At 37.7% G+C, this 24,987-nt stretch overlaps 2 protein-coding genes across 11 annotated transcripts in view; one reads left to right on the plus strand and one right to left on the minus strand.

Annotated features, from left to right (window-relative positions):
• Nucleotides 1-18,165, minus strand: part of Usp8 (Ubiquitin specific protease 8) — a 40,286-nt gene extending 22,121 nt beyond the window's left edge. The window contains exons 1-12 of one of the 4 annotated variants that reach the window (XM_076128274.1): nt 17,889-18,165; nt 17,578-17,808; nt 16,526-16,662; nt 13,646-13,808; nt 12,866-13,022; nt 10,557-10,698; nt 9,785-9,891; nt 9,352-9,471; nt 6,569-6,694; nt 5,972-6,098; nt 1,978-2,156; nt 408-497 (exon numbers count right to left, since the gene is read on the minus strand). In XM_076128274.1, coding sequence (XP_075984389.1) covers nt 408-497; nt 1,978-2,156; nt 5,972-6,098; nt 6,569-6,694; nt 9,352-9,471; nt 9,785-9,891; nt 10,557-10,698; nt 12,866-13,022; nt 13,646-13,808; nt 16,526-16,662; nt 17,578-17,808; nt 17,889-17,992 — 1,683 coding nt within the window. In that variant the 5' untranslated portion in view covers nt 17,993-18,165. Of the gene's footprint in view, nt 1-407; nt 498-1,977; nt 2,157-5,971; nt 6,099-6,568; nt 6,695-9,351; nt 9,472-9,784; nt 9,892-10,556; nt 10,699-11,425; nt 11,733-12,865; nt 13,023-13,645; nt 13,809-16,525; nt 16,663-17,577; nt 17,809-17,888 lie in introns of those variants that run through there. The other 3 variants (XM_076128275.1, XM_076128277.1, XM_076128276.1) reach the window with 3 other exon arrangements.
• Nucleotides 18,166-18,682: 517 nt separating this feature from the next.
• The window catches only part of Sap47 (Synapse-associated protein 47kD), a 115,377-nt gene continuing 109,072 nt past the window's right edge, over nt 18,683-24,987 (plus strand). For 2 of the 7 annotated variants that reach the window (XM_076128844.1, XM_076128849.1), the window contains exons 1-5: nt 18,683-19,044; nt 19,591-19,803; nt 22,378-22,457; nt 24,029-24,088; nt 24,843-24,964. In XM_076128844.1, coding sequence (XP_075984959.1) covers nt 18,911-19,044; nt 19,591-19,803; nt 22,378-22,457; nt 24,029-24,088; nt 24,843-24,964 — 609 coding nt within the window. In that variant the 5' untranslated portion in view covers nt 18,683-18,910. The remainder of the gene's footprint in view (nt 19,045-19,590; nt 19,804-22,377; nt 22,458-24,028; nt 24,089-24,842; nt 24,965-24,987) is intronic. The other 5 variants (XM_076128846.1, XM_076128850.1, XM_076128851.1 and 2 more) reach the window with 5 other exon arrangements.

A 24,987-nucleotide genomic window follows, 5' to 3' on the forward strand; every position in this document is an offset into this window, starting at 1 on the left:
GCCCAATTTACAATATTCTTGTAAAGTATCGTTTTATGCTCAGATTTGCATCGGCTACTTGGCCTCAGTCTGTAAATGGATGGCCGGTTGGCCATTCATGTGATGTGAGAAATAAATGTTGGTCAAAAAGGATACCTCAGTTCATATTGAGAATATTTAGACTGAATTAAAAAAAAAATGTTTTTAAGAATACAAAGTGAGTTATAGTTTACAATGAACGCAGAACTAGACTGAGCACCCCAGACTGCTGACGATGTGTGTGGCGCTTTACTATTCAGAGTATTTTGGTCATTATACCGGAATATTGTAAACCGAGCCTTTACACTACATTTAACTTTGTTAATATTATTTTAGATGGACTTTACTAGAATATAACTGTTCATTGATGACAAGCTGTTTGAGATTACCTTGGCGATGTTAGGCGACGAGTGGGAGCGGTTGAGGCCGGCGGCGCCAGGGCTCTCGGGCGACACCATGTACGAGTCGCCGTCTTCGTCCTGCGGGGGCCACACGTCAACACACATGCTACTACATACACATACAATACATACGAACACCAACTGCTGAGGTTAAAGCCTTAACTAACTGTCTATCAAATATACGTCGTGTAAGCTCAGTGTGTTGTCTTTACCACAATTTTGAGGCGCCCATAGCCAGTTGCGCTCACCCGTCGGTAAACGATCTGTGGGTTAAGCAACCGTTGCCGCGGTCATTCTATAGATGGGTGACCACATAGTGATATTTAAACTGGGCGTCTCCGTGCTTCGGAGGGCACGTATAAAGACGGTCGCGGTTGTTGTCAATTAAGATAACAGTCGTTAAGCCACAAAAGCCTTTGGGCGGCTTGAACACCTTTGACACTAGGATGACCCCTAACTATACGATAAGAAGAGAATTTTTGTAAACCGTTACTGTCCAAGTGACTATTATTTCTGTCTACACACATAGCTTCGAAAAGTCATCGGTGTGTTGCCTCGGGTTCGAACTGTCGAACACTAACGGAGATGCCAACTTTTATCACTCGGCTATCACTGCTCACTCATATACGGTTTCAAAATTAATCGAAAGTGCCCAAACACTGTCAATCAGAGCTTACACTACGTTTATTTGTAAGACAGATATTTTCTACAGGAATCAGTCTGACTTCTACCATTGTAACTTGCGTCGAAATTAGCAATCACAGGCAAAATGCATGTTTCGCGTTAGTTCCCGTATAAGTAAATAAATAATACACATGCAACGCGAAAATTGCGATTTTTAATTAACTGAAACTCAACTCATATGGTCAATACACTACCCTGATTAGGTAAATATCGCAAGTTGCAAAAATGTTCACTGTAATAAATCTGTCTTCTTTTTTGTTATGTTTCATTTTGTTCATCGGAATAAATCGCAAGAGACAGTTGTAAAATTTACAGAGTAGTATTTAGAAAAAATAATTACGATTGAGTGCAGGCGCCTCATAAAAGATTGAATCTAAATATTTGCAATGAGAATCGGTCAGACAATTGGATTATAACAGGATTTCAGTAGGAAATTACACAAAACAACACAGACATGCTATTACAACTAATTCTTAAAACTATTTCATTATTAACCCTAGAAGCCAAATATTCGTATATTTAACAGAAATTCAATATTACTCGTAAATTTCGCTTAATCGGGTAAATCGTTGGTTATTTTTCCATACATTCTATAAATTTAGAATGAATTCGCTATTATTTTATCTCAATAAAAAAAGATCTAGGATCTATGGTTTTTGTGTTTCCAAATGATTTTATACGCCGATCACGAAATATTCCATCATAGATCATGTAACGGTGACATCGTGTGCCACTTACATGTAAAATACAACCATAAAATATTGACTGCGTGAAATATGCAGTATTTTGACTATGCCAAACCAAATTTATAGCAGTTAAATATACTAAAATATAGTGGTTCTAGGGTTAACAAGTGTGTGTGTGTGGTACTGACCCCGCGCTCGTCGCGGTCGGCGGGCTTGCGCTTGTCGCGCGCGTGCTGCAGCTTGCGCTTGCGCTCGGCCTCCAGGCGCTCGCGCGTGCGGTCCAGCACGCTGCGCTGCGAGCGCACGGCCGCGATGCGCGCCGCCGCCGCCGCCACCTCCCGCGCCGCCGCTTCCCGGGCTCGCTCAACTGATGTACAAACATACATAGGTATATAATGAAGTAGCTTATACCCGCGACTTCGTCCGCCACCTAAATTATTCCACGGGAATGCTTCATTTTCCCTAGGTTAAAAGTAGCCTATGTCCTTTCTCAGGTGTCAAATATCTCCATACCAAATTTCATACAAACTGGTTCTGTAGTTAAGGCGTGATTGAGTAACAGACAGACAAACAGACTGAGTTACTTTCGCATTTATAATATTAGTATGGATTATAATTACATAAATCATGAAGCGAATTATTGCTTCTATAGTTGGACTATTACGAACGTACGAACTATGAAATAATTAAAAAAAAGACAAGAATAGGACAGCGTGTAAGTGCAGCGAGAGAGTAATATAAAATGACATGATGTTGCTCGTACGTTTGAAATGGCCCAACTGTAGTATCCAACGCACTTTTACAACGAACGAACGTATAAACGACGAAGTTAACAACCAATATAAGAACGACCAGGCATGAAAGCGACTCCTCATTACACGAGATTTTACCCCGCATGAAAACCTCCTACTGATGTAATGGATAATGGAGATGCACACGTCACCATGTACAAAAAACGTCTCACCTTGCAAATACTATGATACATCGTTGGAGAGGTAGTGAATAGCAATAGGCTCGCCCCCTAATATTGTTAACGGTGAAACGCGAGTGGACCTTTCACATTTCTATCTATCCCTTCAAGTATAACAGCCGTAATGTTAATTAAATTAAAGAACAAAGTCGACCACCGCATCTGTCTATCTAGTTCGCGATAAACTCGTAATCTGATGAACGTATTTTCGTTTTCACTAATACCAAAATGGTTTTCGAGGAACGTTTTAGTGCATCATTTAATAAGATTTTGTAATAATTGCCTGAATTCTGGTGATAATGGTTGGAGTAGCCAAAAGAATAATGTAAAAGCGGGAAAATACGAAATGATCATTACGATATATCATGCATAAGTACTGAAATGTATAGCTAGTCTTTTAACCCACAATCATATCTTGAACCAATCACTTGAAAGATAACAAACACGATATTATACGATTTCCGGGAATCCCCGACCATGGTTTATCTTTTGATTATAGACTCGTGGTCACAAGACAATGTCACCAGTAGAGTGCGTTTGATATACATCGACTAAATATTGTATTCAAATACTAACTGTTTTAGGTTTGGAGACAAAATTATCTTTACTATTTTATAAATAAATAAATACTAGCTGACCCGGCAAACTTCGTGTCGCCTAACAGCCAATTTTTAATATTTTTTTTTTCTCCGCTTCGTGTCGCCTAACAGCCAATTTTTAATATTTTTTTTTTCTCCGTAACAACATCCATCATTCACTTTTAATTTATATAGAAAGACAGTAAAAGGTTCGTACGTATGAATTGGGTTTCTTTATTACTTTTTTATTACTCTGGTAGTGGTTGAGGGTCCAAGGCAACGAAATTCAATAACGCCTATTCAAAGTTACGTGTATAAGAAATAATTATCACGAATTGTTCAAACAGCAAAGGAAATTAAATAAGTAAATAAATTTGAAGAAATGTACTTCTTTAATTAGCTTCAGCAATTAAATACAATATTGAAATGAGTTCATAACATTAATATTGTGGCAACATTACGGGATGCTCAAATAAAAAAAGAAAAAAACGAAATACCATATTTATTTCAATGTAATAAAACAAAAACAAGCGGTTAATAGAAATAATGACAATAAAATATAACGCAAAAAAGAAAAATAAAACATAATAACATATACCTAACATCATTGGACTTGTCAACTTAATACTTCGCCGTATTTTTTTGATTACGTAACAAAATAAGTGTATAATGTACCTCACGGAGAGCGAAAGGTAAAAAAAAATGGCCCTATTCTTATTATTTTGTAATTTTAACAATTTTAGGGACGCCCATGACATATTTTATTGTTAGGTTATTTTCACCCTTCCTTTGTCTGTCAGCCAGTTCGGCTCTCAACTCCTTCATATGACGTTGTTGTAAGGGTGTCTGATCAGCGAAAATCTTTATATTTTTATCTTGAATTTGTCCTCTAAATTTCAATATATTTCTGGCCTCCAATACTGTATTGAAACAGACTTTTAAGGAGCGGTTTTTTCCAGGCTCGAACTTTCCTAGACGTATAACTTTTATAGGTTTAGCCACAGTACCAGTAGATTTTATTATTTTATCGACCTCATTGGTATCGTATGTTCGCCTTATCTCAAAGGACGGATTATGTAATTCTTTTATACCACTGATAATAACGTTTTTCTCCCTTTCTAAGCGTTCTTTGAACTCCTGAAAATGTTTGTCTCCTGAACTAGAAGTTGAAGGTAATATTAGCGGCTTCTCACTAGCCATACTTTTGTTTAAACTCTTATTTCTTCCCGAAGCAGTATTTTGGCTTTTTCTGTCTATAAGAACAATAATGTGTCAAAATGGAAGTAAAACAACAAAAATAAGACGCCACAACGTAAAATTAACATTAAATTTATCAATAATAGCTGACCCGCGCAACTTCGCTTGCGTCACATAAAAGAGAATGCGTCATAATTTTTTCTCTTTCTTTGTCTTTGTAACATTTCTCGTTGCTACTCCGCTCCTAGTGGTCGTAGCGTGATGATATATAGCCTATAGCCTTCCTCAACAAATAGGCTATCTAACACTGCAAGAATTTTTCAAATCGAATCAGTAGGTCCTGAGATTAGCGCGTTCAAACAAACAAACAAACAAACTCTTCAGCTTTATAATATTAGTATAGATATTATAATGTAACGGGTCTTATACGCAATTGACAATTAAGACTTAAGAAAACTTATTTGTTTACCCGACGTTTCGATCGAAATTCATCGACCGTGGTCACGGGCTACATAAAATATACTTATCAATCTATTCTTTCACTACACGTAATATAACGCGCCAAATAACTTTGTTTGTTTGAATATAAGCAAGCCATTTGGAGATATAATAATGTTGGCCTGGCCTATTTCGGCTACGGCAGGCAGTATCATTGAAACCAGCCAACAGTGCAGGACCTTGTTTATAGTGTCGCGAGTGTGTACACAATACACAGGTACACTCTCTATTTCTTCACTCTCATAGTCCGGTGGGTCGGCTAAACCTACACGACTACAGAGAGGTCAGGCGCAGGACCGACGGCGACACGTGCTCTCCGAGGCACGGAGGTCTATGACCTCAACTTCCAATTTTAAACAGAAAACTCAGAAAATACTTAATTCCCGTATTCTATTATACATTAAACATGCAACGCGAGAGTTAAAAATGTATGGTCAGAAAATACTTTTTAGCCTGACCCGGGATCTCTTGCACGGCAGTCGCATACACCAACCGCGCCACATAGGCAGTCATATCCTACTAATATTATAAATGCGTAAGTTTGTGAGTATGTATGTAAGGATGTTTGTTACTCTTACGCAAAGACTACTGAACTAATTACGATGAAATTTGGTATGTAGATAGCTGAAGACCCAGAATAACACATAGACTACTATACTTTTAATCACGGAGTTCCAGAGGGATCGAGATTTACACAGGAAGGGTTTTCACGCGGACGAAGTCGCGGGCGACCTAGTACCAGTCCAGACCTAGTCTCCACATTGTAAAACTTTTGGCGATTGAAAAGAGTGGCCGTGAGTTTCTTGCTAGCTCTTCTCATAAGGCTCTACCCCCATTCCGAGCTAGTGGTAGATCATAAGTGTCAATATTTGACCTAAATGAACAGATGATTTGATTTTGATTGAGTGGTTTATGTCACTAGTTAGACGAGCACAGTACCTTCGACGTCAGTAGCGCTGGTCTCGTCGGAGGCGCCGGCGATGGTCTCGGCCAACTTCTCGGCCTCCTCGCGCTCCCGGCGCTGGTACTCCTCCAGCTGCTCACGGAGACTCTGATTCTCTTGTTCCTGACAAACAAAAAATCACTCGTTTTAAATTTGTGCCTAAGACACCAAATTTTCAATATTACAATAAATGTGCTAAAAACGTTTTAGGTGTCTTGTCGAGAATAGTCCATTTGAGTGGTAGTAAAATATCGCCGAATGGTATAAGTTGACACCTCCCACGCAAGTGGTCGCAGGTTCGAACCCGAGGCGACACACCGACGAATTATCGAAGTTATGAGTTTATTAGAAATTATTATCACTTGCTCTAACGGTGAAGGAAAACATCGTGAGGAAACCTTGCATGCCTAAAATTTGTTTAATACATTTATAAAAAAAAATATTGTTACATTTGTTTCATACATGCAAAAGTCCCCAACCCGCACATGGCCAGCGTGGTGGACTCAGGCCCAACTTCTCTCCCTCGTTTGGGAAGGAGACCCTTGCCCAGCAGTGGGACAATAATGGGTTAAAAATAATAATAAAGTGCTTACCATGTCGTACTGTTTGTTTTCCAACTGCATCAGTTGTGATATGATCTCCTGTTCTCTCAGCTTGTAGAAGGCGCGCAGGTCGTCCTGCACCTCGGTCTCATGCTGCATTCTAACCTTCTCCCAGTCCTGGGGAAATATGACAACAACATTAAAACGCAGTTTCAACACTGGATACACCTAAATCTTTGAGATAAAGTCAAAATTAGTACAACTTTTGTATAAATAACTTGGCATATAAAGGACTAGCTGACCCGCGTAACTTCGCTTGCGTCACGTAAGAGAGAATCTATACTAATACTAATATTATAAAGCTGAAGAGTTTGTTTGTTTGTTTGTTTGAACGCGCTAATTTCAGAAACTACTGTTCCGATTTGAAAAATTATTTCAGTGTTAGATAGCCCATTTGTCGAGAAAGACTACAACCAATAGGAGCAGCAGAGTACCAGTAAAAAATGTTACTAAAACGGGGAAAAATATGACCAATTCTCTTATGTGACGCAAGCGAACTTGCGCGGGTCAGCTAGTGGGTCATAATTTTCTCCGTTTTTGTAACATTTTTCGTTATTACTCCGCTCCTAACGGTCGTAGCGTGATGATATATAGCCTATAGCCTTCCTCGATAAATGGGCTATCTAACACTGAAAGAGTTTTTCAAATCCGACCAGTAGTTCCTGAGATTAGTGCGTTCAAATAAACAAACACACAAACTCTTCAGCTTTATAAAATTAGTATAGAAGTATTAGTCCGTAAGCCAGTGACAGATTTTCACGACCAATTTCCTCTCAGTCGATAATTCGTAAAATGCCTCAGAGAGTCACATTATGACGCGTTGTAAACGTCAGCTGCGGCTCCGAGGGTGGGTTGAGCAGTGGCAGCCGCCCAAACACGTAAAAAAAGAAAAAAAATTCAGTCATTTCCTCCCGATTAAAAACTTGATCAAATTAAAGTTAAACCAATATTTCGAAGAAATAAAATCGTCAGCTGGTTATACAGTGGTGGATTATACGTCAGCTGGTCACGCAAAGATGTAAAAAAAAAAAAAAGTTTAGTGATTTCCTCTCAAACGAAAATTTATCAGATGATAGTTTATATATTGTTTTTAATAAATAAATTAGTCAGCTGGCTGTATGTAGGTGGAATGTTTGTCAGCTGATGACCTTAAGGTGTAACGTAGGAGCAAAGTAAATGTATCAGCTGACGTGTTTTCCCCCAACATACTGCCAGCTGATTGTTTTTATTACTTACAGGATCATGTCAACAATTAGTACAACTATTTTTTTTCGGGAGGAAATGACGTACATAAAGTTATTCAACATTATATTTTATGTGCAAACTAAAATGTAAGATTTTCTGGCAATGTTTCGATTAAATATTTTTTACTACTGTACTAGCACGTATAATACTTCAAAAACCCAAAACTATACCTAGCCTTGGGTGAGGATAGAAATGCCCGAACTGGTACAACTAGAATAATATACGAGTTACCACCGTAAGGGGCGATGGAGGGATATTTGGGGACAGACAATAAATCTAAAAGACACGAGAGAAGTGTGGCCACATTGTGGGATATTTTTACCTCACTTTTTGACACACTCTCATCTAAGTACACTAAAAACGGCAAATTGGAGGGAAAAATATCCCACGATCTGGCCACACTGCATGCGAGTAAAATGGGCTAAAGCGAGAACGAAAAATATGAATTACCGAAATAAAATTTGAGGATTTATCCATAACTTCACATATAACATACAGTTCAACACATTTGTTTTTTTTTAAAGACCTTCGTGAGTGGCTGTATTATTTTATGATCTGACGATCATAAAATATTTTATCATAGATTTTTTTTGTTAATGCTTATTTGTTTGATTGTGTTATTTACTTAAAGTTTCCGTTTACGCCATGAGTAAGACTAAGATAAGTATCACTTACTTACGTGAGAGAGAAAATAAAAACAATATCAGATACAATATACTGTACACGTCTAAACGCAGCTTAATAACTTAATATTCAATCGAAACATTGCCAGAAAATCTTACATTTTAGTTTGCACATAAAATATAATGTTGAATAACTTTATGTACGTCATTTCCTCCCGAAAAAAAATAGTTGTACTAATTGTTGACATGGAGCTTCAAGCCGGGGATTGGCAAGAAGTGGCCAAAGATCGGGCAAAGTGGCGTTCTCTCGTGTCGGAGGCCAAGACACATTTTGGGTCGCTGAGCCAACGGAGTAAGTAAGTAAGTAAGTAATTGTTGACATGATCCTGTAAGTAATAAAAACAATCAGCTGGCAGTATGTTGGGGGAAAACACGTCAGCTGATACATTTACTTTGCTCCTACGTTACACCTTAAGGTCATCAGCTGACAAACATTCCACCTACATACAGCCAGCTGACTAATTTATTTATTAAAAACAATACAAAAACTATCATCTGATAAATTTTCTTTTGAGAGGAAATCACAAACCTTTTTTTTTCACCTTTGCGTGACCAGCAGACGTATAATCCACCACTGTATAACCAGCTGACGATTTTATTTCTTCGAAATATTGGTTTAACTTTAATTTGATCAAGTTTTTAATCGGGAGGAAATGACTAAATTTTTTTTCTTTTTTTACGTGTTTGGGCGGCTGCCACTGCTCAACCCACCCTCGGAGCCGCAGCTGACGTTTACAACGCGTCATAATGTGACTCTCTGAGGCATTTTACGAATTATCGACTGAGAGGAAATGACTGACGAAAATTAGCGCCTGGCTTACGGACTACATAGATAAGGCGACAGACCTGTTCGTACTCTATCCTCTGCATCTCCAGGGTGAGCGAGGAGTCAGCGATGCGCTCCTGCTGCTCCAGGATCAGCTGCATGTTGCGAGCGCGCTCCGAGTACATCTGCACCGCTGCCGCCTGAAACCACACAAACAAACATATTGGATCATTTGAAATGTAGTGTAATTAAATAGGTATATGTAGAATGAAAGAACAGAGTTTCAGAGCAAACAGTATATATTAGAGCAGGAAAATGAATGAGAAATGGGGATAAATGTGCAAATGGGAATGAGGGAGGAGAAACAGAAAACGATGGGACCGAGACATGAAAAGATAAATATAGCCGACCGTGGCCACGTCAAAGGCCTTCGGGCGGCTTTAACAAGTTTGCCACTAGGTTGACCACTAACCATACGATAAGAAGAAGCTTAAGTGAAGTAGATGTTAGTACCTTACTAGTCCGGTCCACGACGGGCTCGCCGGGCTTGCCGCGGACCACGGCGGGCGGGGCCGCGGCCGCCGGGCTCAGCTCCGACCAGTTCGGGTACTCGATCTCTCCTGCAAATGTTACCGATACTTTAAACATCGTTCATTATTCTTTAGTCGATATGTTTAGTCGTAGTCGTTTGTAGTAAGTCATAATCTCCATCCTAGTGATATAGTTAATTTTTTGGTACCTACCCAAAGATCTATAAAATTCAATAAATGGAGAATCAAGTTTACTTATCTTAATAAAATTGTGTTTTCTTTAATAATATTTTTACGAGAATATACGGAATTATTTACTGAACAAACCAATTCAATAACCGATACCAGAGATCTAGTGTCGCGAAATTTGCATGTCCCGAAAATAATAATTACCCGCAATCCCCCCAGCCTTGGCTGGATATCTTTTTTTTATAAAAGACTATATTAAATTATATTAGGTCGGGGAAAAAGTCTTTTCGCATTATCGTATGTGTGAACTTGTAATAAAATCTTTTCTCTACACAAAAAAGCTCGAAATTTGGGTACCCTACGAGCTCACTGAAAGAAACCTAATGAACCGTGTACTCATTTGTGATTCTTGAAGCCAAAGAGATTTTATTACAAGTTCATACATACGATAATGCGAAAAGACTTTTTCTCCGACCTAATATAATTAAAAAAAAGTCTTTTATAAAAAAAGATATCCAGGCATGGCTGGGGAGATTGCTGCTAATTATTATATAATGTATATTGACCGAGCATGTCGTCCATGAAGTCATCCTGGCGCGGCGGGCGCGCCTGCGGGTTGGTGGTGAAGGCGGGGTACTTGAGCAGCCAGTCCTCGTAGCCGCCCAGCAGCGCCAGCGGCGGCCGCCCGTACTGCACCTTCACGTCCCACTAGCGGGAACACACCACGAGTTAACTAAATACATCCAGACTGTACAATAATTATAAATTTAAAAATTCCCCGATTTTATACAATTTCTTCTTTTTCATACTTTTTATAGATTGCCTGGCTAGTAAGGTTAAGCCGTTCTAATATTCCCACCACCAAATCTCTCATCTTACGAAGCTATTTGAGACCCCATCCGTATAAATTTCCTCTCCTCCCATCACTTTCACCCCCTACAACTTTTTAACGGCTCAACCGATTTTCATCAAACATGTCTTAGAACACGCGCACATAAGTAACCTTTAATACAAAAACAAACTAAATTGAAATCACTGCATCCGTTCGAGGGTTATGATGCCACAGACAGACAGACACACACACAGACACGTCAAACTTATAATACCCCTCTTTTTTCGTCAGGGGTTAGTAACAAACTGTTCCTTATTTTTTAAGCAGTTACGATCTCACTTCTTAAGGCAAGGGTCTCCGGTGGTGACAGACAGTCCAGGCCCTGTATTCTTCATGCAGGAGTGAATTTAGACATAGGCACCGACTGACAGACTTGGACACATTCTCCAAGATCAAGGAGCAAACTTCTTTCAGGTACACAATGTTTCCAAATTCTACTAGACTCGGTTTGTAACGGCTTGACTATAGTATTAAATACTCAATCAAGATCCGCTCCAGCCCAGTATCACGATGTATGTATGTGTGTATGTATGTGTGGTGTACCTTGAGCAGGATGGTCTTGAGCAGGTGCAGGGTCTTGCCGGGGATGACGGCGGTGCCGCTCCAGTCCAGCATCACGATGTATGTATGTGTGTATGTATGTATGTATGTGTGGTGTACCTTGAGCAGGATGGTCTTGAGCAGGTGCAGGGTCTTGCCGGGGATGACGGCGGTGCCGCTCCAGTCCAGCATCACGATGTATGTATGTGTGTATGTATGTATGTATGTGTGGTGTACCTTGAGCAGGATGGTCTTGAGCAGGTGCAGGGTCTTGCCGGGGATGACGGCGGTGCCGCTCCAGTCCAGCATCACGATGTATGTATGTGTGTATGTGTGTATGTATGTGTGGTGTACCTTGAGCAGGATGGTCTTGAGCAGGTGCAGGGTCTTGCCGGGGATGACGGCGGTGCCGCTCCAGTCCAGCATCACGATGTATGTATGTGTGTATGTATGTATGTATGTGTGGTGTACCTTGAGCAGGATGGTCTTGAGCAGGTGCAGGGTCTTGCCGGGGATGACGGCGGTGCCGCTCCAGTCCAGCATCACGATGTATGTATGTGTGTATGTATGTATGTATGTGTGGTGTACCTTGAGCAGGATGGTCTTGAGCAGGTGCAGGGTCTTGCCGGGGATGACGGCGGTGCCGCTCCAGTCCAGCATCACGATGTATGTATGTGTGTATGTATGTATGTATGTGTGGTGTACCTTGAGCAGGATGGTCTTGAGCAGGTGCAGGGTCTTGCCGGGGATGACGGCGGTGCCGCTCCAGTCCAGCATCACGATGTATGTATGTGTGTATGTATGTATGTATGAGTGGTGTACCTTGAGCAGGATGGTCTTGAGCAGGTGCAGGGTCTTGCCGGGGATGACGGCGGTGCCGCTCCAGTCCAGCATCACGATGTATGTATGTATGTGTGTATGTATGTATGTATGTATGTATGTATGTATGTGTGGTGTACCTTGAGCAGGATGGTCTTGAGCAGGTGCAGGGTCTTGCCGGGGATGACGGCGGTGCCGCTCCAGTCCAGCATCACGATGTATGTATGTATGTGTGTATGTATGTATGTATGTATGTATGTATGTGTGGTGTACCTTGAGCAGGATGGTCTTGAGCAGGTGCAGGGTCTTGCCGGGGATGACGGCGGTGCCGCTCCAGTCCAGCATCACGATGTATGTATGTGTGTATGTATGTATGTATGTGTGGTGTACCTTGAGCAGGATGGTCTTGAGCAGGTGCAGGGTCTTGCCGGGGATGACGGCGGTGCCGCTCCAGTCCAGCATCACGATGTATGTATGTGTGTATGTATGTATGTATGTGTGGTGTACCTTGAGCAGGATGGTCTTGAGCAGGTGCAGGGTCTTGCCGGGGATGACGGCGGTGCCGCTCCAGTCCAGCATCACGATGTATGTATGTGTGTATGTATGTATGTATGTGTGGTGTACCTTGAGCAGGATGGTCTTGAGCAGGTGCAGGGTCTTGCCGGGGATGACGGCTGTGCCGCTCCAGTCCAGCATCACGATGAGCTCCATGCTGGCTCGCTCCGCCCACACGAGCCGCGACGCCGCCGGCAGGTTCTGTTCTAACACGTTCGCTGATTGACTGACAAATTACTACTATTAGTACTTATGTATAACACTACTACATTATTAACTTAGCTGACTACAAAAAGAAGGAGATCGATTCGTTTTTTAACGTTTAACTAATGTCAGTAAACGGACTTTACTAAATTCAGACTGTAAACAAAATAACCAATAGACCTGCTAATTAGATCTTCTTATCGTATGGTTAGAGGTCAACCTAGTAGCTTAACAAATCTTATGTTAACACGAAGTTTAACCAAGATGGACTTGTTACGTGCCCCTCGAAGCACGGAATCGCCCTATTTAAAAACGCGATCACCCATCTATGGAATGATCACGCCAATATTTGCTAAACGCACAGATCGTTTTAAAGCGCAATTGGCTATAGGCGCCAACAAATTATCCTAGATAATAATCGTTCAAATCTAATCCATACTAATATTATAAATGCGAATGTAACTCTGTCTGTCTGTCTGTTACTCAATCACGCCTAAACTACAGAACCAATTTGCATGAAATTTAGTATGGAGATATTTTGATACCCGAGAAAGGACATAGGCTACTCTTCACCCCGGGAAAATGACGCATTCCTATGGGAAAATTCAGGTGGCTGGTAACAGCTAGTAGTTAATAATTAATTACCCAGGTGATATACATTCCTCAGGCACACTGATACACGCTGGATAGATGATGTGGGATTCCACATAGTCCTTGCCAGGCCTAGCGTCCAGTATCATCACCTTCAGCTTGCCACACTTTAGGATGGAGTACAACTGCTCACTCTTGATCGTCACCTCGTCTAAACCTGGAGATAACAAAAAAAAAAATAAAATAATAGTACATTTTGCTTGGCTGGGCTAAAAAAACGTAGGTAATGTAATTTTATTAGTGTAAATCTTCGAGTTGTCAAATTAATACAAAACATAAATACTTCATGCAACTATCATATCAATAGCGAAATCTATACTAATATTATAAAGCTGAAGAGTTTGTTTGTTTGTTTGAACGCGCTAATCTCAGGAACTACTGGTCCGATTTTAAAAATTATTTTAGTGTTAGATAGCCCATTTATTGAGGAAGGATATAGGCTATATATCATCACGCTGCGACCAAAAGGAGCGGAGTATGAGTAAAAAGTGATACAAAAACGGGGAAAATTGTGACCTATTGTCTCTCATGTGACGCAAGCGAAGTTGCGCGAGTCAGCTATATTTCATATACTTCTACCTACACCTTTTGGGTATAGCAGGAATGATGTTATGTATGCATATTAATTAAACTATTGCAGTCCATAGCTTGGGAAGGGTATCCTCCCAGAAAGAGGACAAAGCCAGGCCTCAAATCTCTTTCCTTTTTAATTATTATTGGCTCTGTGGTTTAAGAGGTAGTGTTTATGGATGAGCTGATATTTATGTATGTATGAGAAAATTGGTAAAACTACTTTCACCTGCGACTTTGTCCCTGTAGAAAGTGTAAATCCCTAGTATAGTATATCTATACTAATATTATAAAGCTGAAGAGTTTGTTTGTTTGATTGTTTGTTTGTTTGAACGCGCTAATCTCAGGAACTACTGGTCCGATTTTAAAAATTCTTTCAGTGTTAGATAGCCCATTTATCGAGGAAGGCTTTAGGCTATATATCATCACGCTACGACAATTGGAGCAGAGTAACAGTAAAAAAAGTAACAAAAACGGGGGAAATTATGACGCATTCTCTCTTATGTGACGCAAGCGAAGTTGCGCGGGTCAGCTATACTAAATATGTGTCAAATATCAAGATTCATTTAGTAGTTTATGAGAAGGAGTAATGAACCTACATCAATCCTCACAGAATTTCACACTTAATATGACTGTGTTTATTTATAACAACATAGGTGTAAGGTGAGTCAAGTTGATAACTCTAATCAAATCAATTCAATGAGATCATTAGTGGAGTGTGATTATATTGTAAATAGTACTGGGAATTACTTCTGTAAGGTTTATAATCAGGGCCATGAGGAAAGTCTTCCTAAAATGTTTGTACAGATAAAATGAAACCTTACTTAGTACCTAATTGTTTGTTAAAGTTGCTAATAATAATTGTAAAACTATTTTCATACATAATATTTGTGACTTTTTCATACTATTGCCTATACCTTATATACTTTTATGTCCACATTACTATAGATTATTTTCAAAAACTAATTATGTAGCCATGAAATTATATTTGTTGAAACATATGAAATTTTCTAATAATTTCACAGTAACCAAGACAGCTATTTGGCTTCCAATTTCCAATGTGAACCCACAAAAGTGTTGATTCAGTATCGATGATATCATAGACAAAAGATTGTGATCCAAGGTAACTCATTAATATGACACATACTTCCTTTCTACTCAAAATATAATGATGAAGTTGAAGAAATTGATTGACTTTCACAGCTTAGCTACTGAACCAATTGATGAAAATGAGCCCATAGACAGTTACAGGGACCATATTCAAACATGGTGCTTTGCAATCACTTGTAATTTTAATTTTATTTTATACACATTTTCTACTAATTGAAAAGAGCAATCTTCAGAAGGACATAAAAGTTTATAGTTATCAATTAGAATAACTGTTGTTACAATTGCCATGTCAAAGGCCATTCCAGTGGCTTAAAACCTTTGTCTACAGGTCGACCATCTATACTAATATTATAAAGCTGAAGAGTTTGTTTGTTTGATTGTTTGTTTGTTTGAACGCGCTAATCTCAGGAACTATTGGACTGATTAAAAAAATATTTCAGTGTTAGATAGCCCATTTATCGAGGAAGGCTATAGGCTATATATCAGAGGTTCCCAAACTATTTTCATCTAACGCCCACTTTCAAAATCAGTTATTTTGTAGCACCCCCATTTATTTTTCACCTTATAAACCTCAATAACGTATGTATTAGTTGCGCCTGGAGATTAATTGAACCTATCTTCTAAACAAAACTTTTTTTAACAGAGAGATAGATTAGGTACCTACATTAATTTATAATCGTGCGTTCGGTTTGTGTCTTCGGAGGTGGGGACCTCGCTTGCGACACTTGAACATACGAATATTCTTCAGTGTTTGATACCTAACTAAATATCTTAATTAAGATATTAATAGCGTTGTGAACGTTTATATTCATACAACAAAATAGGATAAAAATGTGAAGTAAAAATGGATATTGTGTACTTGTGTAGTAGGAGAATTTTAATTTTAATTAATTTTAAAATAAGAAGTAACTGAAGTTTCATATCGCCCCGTAAATCACTTCAGCGCCCCTCATTTTTTTCTGAGCCCCTCACCGCCCCCCTCTAGATCTCCATCGCCCACAAGGGGGCGTTATCGCCCACTTTGGGAAAGACTGCTATATATCATCACGCTATGGCCAATAGAAGCAGAATAGCAGTAAAAAATGTTACAAAAACGGGGAACATTTTGAACCATTCTCTCTTATGTGACGCAAACGAAGTTGAGCGGGTCAGCTAGTTAATCATACAATTATAAAGCAAGTGTTGAATACATACTTGGTAAGCCAGCAGTAGGTGGTTCAATAATAGGCACACTCTCTGTAGTCTTCTTTCTGTTTTCTTCTATCTTCTGCTTGATCAATTCATTCTCTTTTATATCATTCAGACGTTTGGTTTTCTGCTCTTTCTCGTACCTGAAATTAATGACATCAACGCAAATGTTTTCAAATATTATTTAGGTATAGTACTTATTTCTTGTGAACATTTTATTTTTGGGCAACTAATCTATAATATGATAAAAGTACAAGAACAATTTAAATTATAAAAAAAAGAATATGTAATAAATATAATAAAAACCTATAGCCCTTCTCCATATTAAAAAAAATAAAATAGGTAATAGAATAAAATTGGCAATAAAACAGGAAAAATACTCCACAAATAAGATGGATGATTCAACTATTTTCTATTGCAAGTATTTCATTTCTTTGCGATCTTCATTTAATATGACAAGTAGGAGAAGATTTATATAAGGCATAATTAACTTATCCAATGACTAATAAAGGTAGTTCTATTAAGACACAGACATATTATATGAAAAAACAAAGATTTTTATATTTCTTACTATTGTAAGTGGCAAATGTGTCTTCTTTATATTTTTTACCATGTTTTGTTAGCACATTTTATGCAAATAAATAATTATTATATTCTATTTATTGCATCACAAGAACAAAATTTAACAAAGAAGTTGAAATTTGTTTTACATATAGGTCTTTGAAAAGTAGGCACCTAGTTTCAGTAGAACTTGGTATAGAGTTGACTATAACAGGACTAAAACTTAGGTATAATATTGAAAGTAGTGACCATTATCACCAAAATGTTGTTAAAGTTTCATTCAATACAGATAATATTATGATTTGTATCAATTTTAATTAAATATTCTGTTAGATCTACAGAAGAGAACAAAAAGACGAGAATTCTTATCATTGTCAAATATAAAAACATCTTTGTTGACACTATGACTCAGTCTTATCTCTTTTACACATTACTTTGCAAAACAAATGTAGCCAGTAACAAAACAACACTATCAGCCATTAGTTGGAACTCTTTACCTGTCAATAAGGCTGTTCTTGAGTTCCTCAGCCGCATCAATAGCCTTGTTTGGGTTCTTAGCACCAAGCATGTTATTGAAGTATGACTTATCCTTCAAATAATCCTTGTCTTTACTGATGTACGCGATCACCCGAAGGTATTTCATGTAGTAAACGTAAGAGTACTCCTCATCTCCCTTCTCACGAGCCTCTTCCGCACTTTCAAACAGTTTTTGGGCTGTTTTGCATAACCTGCAAGGGAAATCACAAATATAAGCATTCTGTACCATTTGTACAGTGTTTCCTACCGGTATAACGCAAGCGGCACTCACAGGTTCGCTCTCTTCGACTTCAAATCTGGTACATTGTGTAATTTGTCCAAATCCTCAATACATTTTCCAAGGTGAAGCTGCTGTGTTCTTCGTGTTTCTGTCATGTTGAAAATTTTGCTCGCCGTCTCTTCTTGTTGTAGGTACTACCGCAATTTTAGCTCTCCGGGACCACGGGATACTACATTTGTTATATAAAACACAGGGATTGTTGTAAAAACTCACTGCAAACAAAAATTGTGAATAAATCAGAAAATGTCAAGTTTTTTTAATTAGCCAATTTTCTCACAGATAAAAAATAAATACACTATTAGCTTACGCTCCGTTTCCCTATTTACTATTATATGCTTTTCATTATTTTTAACTTTTGATTTAAACATTATTTAATTGAAATTTAGAAAAAAAATAACAAAAACGATAGGTACGTTGTTTGTTACTGGCGCATACTACTGAATGATAACTTTGATTAGTTTTTTTTTTTGGTGATTTTAGGGTACTGCATTTGTAAGGCTATGTTAATTTAAGATTTATAGAAATCGTTGGACATTAATTTATGCGAAGTGACCCTCTAGATCTGCCTTGAGCCTTATATTATGTTAAAATGTCGGAAGCGTTGTTGGCGACTAACTAAACGTAATTTCTGTTTTGAATTATCTGTGCTTTGACATATTTTATTTGACATTACCTTCTCGAGTTAGAACGAGATACAAAATTTCGTTTACGCTAATATAGTTCTTCGCGCTCATAGAATAAAGACTGTTTCCCTGTAAAGAGTTATCGTGATATGTATGGATAGCTGTACATAGCGTAAATAGCGCAGGAGCGCAAGTTTTCATGCGCAGTGGATTCTTCCTCATTTTCCCTGGTCGATTGTGGTTTTCCATTTAGTTTTTCAGCTGATCACGCTTTCTACAGCCGCATAGCAGACCGTCCGTGTCGTGGGTCATGTGCGAAACTGTCGCAGCGTAGTGAAATCGCTGAGTGATTGTGTTGTGTAGTTGTTTGATTAGCTAGTGCCAGTGAAAATGTTTTCAGGACTCACTAATCAGGTCAGTTCGTGGATGGGGGCGGCGAAGGGCGAGCCCCAAGATGAGGAAGTCCCAACCCCAACAAAAGAGGCGACTGGCGAAGCCGCTGCGGCGGAAGGCGAAAAACAAAGGTATACTATTTTCATTGTTTACATTCTTTGCCTTGAATTTTATCTTCCAGATTTCCGTTGGGAATGTAAAATGTATTCTAATTTAATGCATAATACTCGTAACAATTAATTAAAATTGATTTTTGGTGTAAAACATAGTTTTTTCGTTGGTTTCAAGAGATTTGCAACCTTTACTTATTTTCGCCATTGGTATACATATTTCATGACGAAATGTTTAATTACTTAGTGTAACGAGGTTTTTCAGTGAAATATTGATCACAGCACATACTTAACTTTTAATCTAGGTCAAGTACTTTTCTCATTGCACTCTTGTTGGAATATGAGCTGGGGTTTCTGGTTCAATGAATATATACTTTTCACAGGAATAAAAAGTAAAATAATATTACATGTAATAAGAAAAAAAATTACTGGTTACATGACATAGATTTTTGGGATGGGGTTGAAAATTATGTAACATTACAATTGGGGTGGGATGACTCATAACCCAACATAGAACAATATGATGTAACAGCTAACACATATTCTAACACTTTTTCTTTTCTACAGTCCTACAAAAGGAGGCAGCAAACTGGACCTCATCACTAATGTCAAGTCACAAATGACTGGTTGGCTCGGTTCTGGGATTCCCATCCCCGGTCTTAGGAAAAATGAGCCTGCTCCCGCAGAGCAACCGGAACAGCAAGTAGTACCTGAGCCTGCTGAAGTAGCGGAACCAAAACCGGAGGGGAAAGATGATGATGATAATTCTAGGTATAATAGGTACGAGGGGTTAGCGGAACTAATGAGTTAAAACGGTTCTTTTGGCTTTTTTTATTCGGTTTACGGTATACTTTTTGTGTGTTGTTGCTGATATTGTTCTTTGTTATATAGACTTTTATATTGTAATAGGTATTGAATAAAACTATAGGGTTAACTGGAGGGTGAGTAGTGTGAGTTGGTGATGTAACTTGAACATTGATTTTTCCTGGTAAGTGTAATATTAGATCAATGTGCGAAACACTCTTCAAACTAGGAATTTTACAAATATTTTTAGTATTAAATTCAGAGTGAGATCTTGGAATAAAAAGGAATATCTATCAGTAACAACACACTAGCCTAATATCAATATATTTTACAAGATTTTTGCAAAAGAAAATAATTTTGATGCATCATGATTTTTGAATTCTCATCAAGCCTTATTTTAACACTGTGATGTTTTATGATTGAGCACTACAAAATTGTATTATAAACAAATATAACTTCACGCTTTTTTGTCACTAATTTATTTTCTCGGCTTTTTGGCACATATCACTTGATTATTGAAAATTTAAAGCACTTAATTTCTGTTTCTTGATACATCATTCCAACTAGATTCCAACATTATCTTGACCATATTCTTTGGTCTATATTACTAAACACAACACGACATTTCTGCGAAATTCAAAGACATTTTTCTATTATAATTTTGGCAGAATCAATACATATAAAATAGGTACATTTACTTTTAGATAATTTCTTGGTTTTAGTGATATAAAAAAAAGTGAAAGTCACAGATTTAACTTGTTATATTGTTATAACTAGATGCACTTGCAAATTTTATAAACTCATTTATTCTGCTCAAACCCCATTTTTTATTTTTCATTGTTGTGCATTTCTCTTAGTGTACTCTTTTTTATTATATTATCTGTATTTTGGTCTAGTCACATTCTATGCTTATTCACACAAAACAGGACTGTAAATTATTCAATTTTATATTTATCCTGTTATTTTTGTGCGTGAAATTATTTCGGGATTACGAAATAACAGCTTTTCTATATTCCCTTCTACATAAATCGTGATTATGTAACCGAAGTCAAGAAACTTTGGAATTTTTTTCTAATTACGGCGATAGAAATCATCTTTTTAGTCGTAGATTTCAATTTATTCTACTAAAGAGTTCCATATACATAAGTGCAATTTTTAATTAACGTGAATTCTCGCCTAGAATATGTCTAGACCGCATTGAACCTTGCCTAGTCTTAGATAAGGAGTTTATCGCATTAGTTAATCGAATTTTATTTCATTTTCACAATGAAAACGGTAATGCGTAGCAGACGACCGATCGACGAATAACCGCAATTGAACCGAAAAATACACCCAGTAGGCGATAATTTTTCTGGTATAAGTAGACATTCTATTAAAAAAGGCAATATTGAGATTCGAAGCATCGGTACCTGGCGTTTTAATATAACCACCGAAGTAACTAGGCCACGTAAATATCTCTTTTGGGAAATCTACGAAAGATCCGTACCTCCCTGGTATCTGCAATTCGAAATATGTAGGTCTAATTAAAAAACGAATGGGAACATTTACCGTCTGTATTCATTAACTTTCTAGAGCTGAACATTCTAGAAAATCTGTCTGTACAGGGTTGTAGTGACGTCACGGCTTACGTCATCACTCCGATACGATAAGTGAATACGATTCGTACGTAATCTCAACAAGGGGAATAATCTTTTTCGATTTGTGAATGGTACTTTAGGGGAATATGAAACGTGACCTTTTTTACATAATTCTTTGTCTAGCGTGTATGAAAACGTATATTTCTTTGATTTATTTCCTATTGGTAGACTGTTAATTTAATTATCAATATAAAACTGAATGATTAAAAGCTAGATTTTAATGAATATAAATGAAAATCAGTAGTTATTTTAGGAATAGAGCCTGAATCACGTACAAAAAACCTTTCATTGTAAGAGATTACGTAATTTGATTCCGGCCTTCTAGTTTCGGATCATTTGCTTCTATGCTTGCGAGAGAGGTCGCAAATGGCACCACTGAGGGAAAGAGCAAGAAACAATCCGAATATATTAGTTCTATTGATTTTTATACATAGTGTGAGTCACTGCCTTGTGCCGAAAAATATAAGCTGGAAATATAACCTTTTCCTTCTGAATTTAATGTAATTTCTACGCTGAACGCTTCCGTCTTTATTAGGTACGTTAATTCAAACGCTGATCTGAAATACTTTAATTTTTTTAGTCATTCTCGATTTTTTTACAAATTATCTTGTATTTTTATTTGAAAAAGATACTTAAGAAATCGTTTCCTAGAAAATGATGATCCCTTTTCTAAAAGAAAATCGGAGTTCTATTTCATACGACAAATGATTCCGAAATTATTTTAAAGTATTGTATTAGAATAAAGGGGTAGGTATGATTAGAATTGTCTGCTCAAAATACGAAAAGGAAAAAAAGTAGGTAGATAGTAATTTTATTCGTTAACGGAATTAGGAGAGTAGGTCCTTTTTTAATCTTTTCTTCTTTGTCTTGTTATATTCTTATTTGTTAATGGTCTGTGATGTGTTGGCCGCAGCGCTACCGGTGGTGCTGACAGCAGACCGGCTTCTACCGGAGGCACTCCCACTGAGGAGCAGCCAGGAGGCGTTGGCAATGGTAAGTTTCCAACCATATTACGTAGTTCTTTTTATCATGAGACTCTTTTTTAAGCTATAGTAGATGTCTTTTAGTTTTTGCCACTTTTTAGTGAAGCTTTGTAGTTGATTATTTTCTTGGGCTACTTCTTGAGCAGAATTTCAAGTGATCTTGGGTCGAAAATAACACTGGAATTTTAAGATAAAATGATCCGGATTGATTCTAGAAATTCTTTAATCGAAACTAGGCTACAATTTACAATGTGGTTAAAGTGAATGTACAGAATAATTTATAAAATGATGTTTTTATGCACGCCTACATAGTCGCAGACAAATATAATCTTGAATAAAAACTATTTTTATATTTCTTTTCATACATCATGAGGATGAGAAATCCGGTGGTGTTTTATATAATCCCCTGCGGGCTGCAAAGCTTTTTAGCTGTTGCTTCTAACAAAAACTTTGCGGGCCGCAGACTGGCTAAGCTTAAATGAGGGCGTGTGGTTCCTGAGTAAAAACTGTACAGTAATGTTTGAATTTTTGGTCGGCTACAGGTAAAGATCTGGTAATGGTCTTACCTTCACATGGTTAAAAGATATTTAAAAGCCGATCCTTTTAACTTGGGACTTTAGTATCTTAGACAGGTGTATCCATCAAGTTGTTAGAAATTTGAGGTCAAGATCAAAAATATAACACCACTTACAAATCACTTGTATATAAAAAATGAATATTATGAGACTTGCGTGTGATGAGACTTGACTATTTTGCAACTTGGATGTTTTGAGATGTAGATATTTTGAGACTTGGAGGTTTCGAGACTTGACTCTTATGAGATTTGACCGTTTTGCAACTTGAACGTTTCGAGACTAAACCTCATAGACTTAAGTATCGGAATGCGATTTAAAAAGGTGGAGATACTTTTTTGCGTCTTGCCCAAATGCAAGACTTATATCGTTTGCTTTCTCAAATTTAGTGTTAAAGTGTTAAATTTTAGAAAAATATCATAGCTTTGGGACCGTGTGACAAAACACAACGACCCTTTCAAAAGGTCCCCGCAAGGTTTAACAGGAAGTAGGTATACAGTGGCCAAAGCGAGGTATAGTCCCAATTTATGGCGTGTGTCCGGTAAACGCCGGCAGTATTGTGATCCCGGACATCGCTGTCTACTGATATACTTGTAGTTGCTCTATTTTCTAGTTCAAATATGTGAGGAGAACCCATATTTCTATTATACTTAGATAATTTTGGGATGTAACTGTTGTTTTGCGTTTTTCTCTAACATCGAAGAGTTGAATAATGTTTCTTAAACATACCCTGTTCGATAGGAAACCCTGCCTTCCTGTAGTCCACAGTCCATCACGCAGCTCAAGTCCCATTCGTGACTTTAATTCCTTCTCAGGCTTTCAAAGCTCCCTTACGATGTTTTCTTTCACCATACATTGAAATGAAAAAGGTTTATTTAAGTTTTTTTGTTTTTTTCTTATGTTATTTTTTTTTTATGTTCAATTCCTTTATTTAAGTAGATTTTGCTTGTTAATTATGTGTCTTATTATTTGCTAGTTTTGTTTTAGTTTTTATTTTAAACATTTTCAGGTGACCAGAATAAAAAGTTTTTCGCTGTTGAGGCTATTGAAGTACCTGATATGCAAGAGTGTTAGTAGTTTGCATTTTTATTTTTTTGGTTAATTTTGGTTTCAATTGTAATTACACTCATTTTATCAAAATATGTCTTAAGACTTTCGAAAACTGAAGAAACCTACATCCCGTTACTTTGAACTTGAAGTAACATTTGTACAAAATGAGTTTAGTTGCAATATTTTATTTTTAAGCTTGATTTTTTAAAATTTTATTTTAAGTATTTGTAATCATTATTTACCATTTTCACCATATATCTTCAAACCATTCACTTGGATACATCTCGATTGTAGCAAGTGGCGTGCTTTGGTATCTGCCTACCCCTACACGAGCAAGGTGTAATTTTTACGAATGTCTATATTTTCGTAGATTCTCCAAAACTAATTTATTCTGAGCGGTGTATTGATCAGGCCGTTAGTGAGGAGATTGCCACTCGTCCTTCGGGGGATGTTTGTCAAACGATTCAGCCTCAGGCCCTCAGAATCCCTACTTGAAAAACCGTTCTAGTTTACACAAGAATCACTTTAAATAAAACGGATGAGTTCCGCTTGGATTTTTACTGAGATTTCGTCTTAGCAGCTGTGGAATAAGATAAAATAATAGAATATAGAATACTAACATAAGAAGCTTATGAAATTGAGTATTTTTTTTATTAATTTCTCGCTAAAAGAAGAATCAACACTAACAAGTACAGAATATCTTTCAAACTATCTTGTTGGACTGCCATTGACAGTTTTAAGTTCGACATCCTCAACCTTCATCTTCTCCCCAGTGACTACCAAGGCAGTAGCCGGCGCCAAGTCCCTGGGCAACTTCCTCTACTCCGCCGTGAACAAGGCCGGAGCCAAAGTGAGCGAGACCACCGCCAAGATCAAAAAGACCGTCGAGGAAAACGTAAGTACTATAGAATAGACCAT

This window comes from Anticarsia gemmatalis, chromosome 21 (genome assembly GCF_050436995.1).
Source record: "Anticarsia gemmatalis isolate Benzon Research Colony breed Stoneville strain chromosome 21, ilAntGemm2 primary, whole genome shotgun sequence".
In the NCBI taxonomy this organism is placed as follows: Eukaryota; Metazoa; Arthropoda; class Insecta; order Lepidoptera; family Erebidae; genus Anticarsia; species Anticarsia gemmatalis.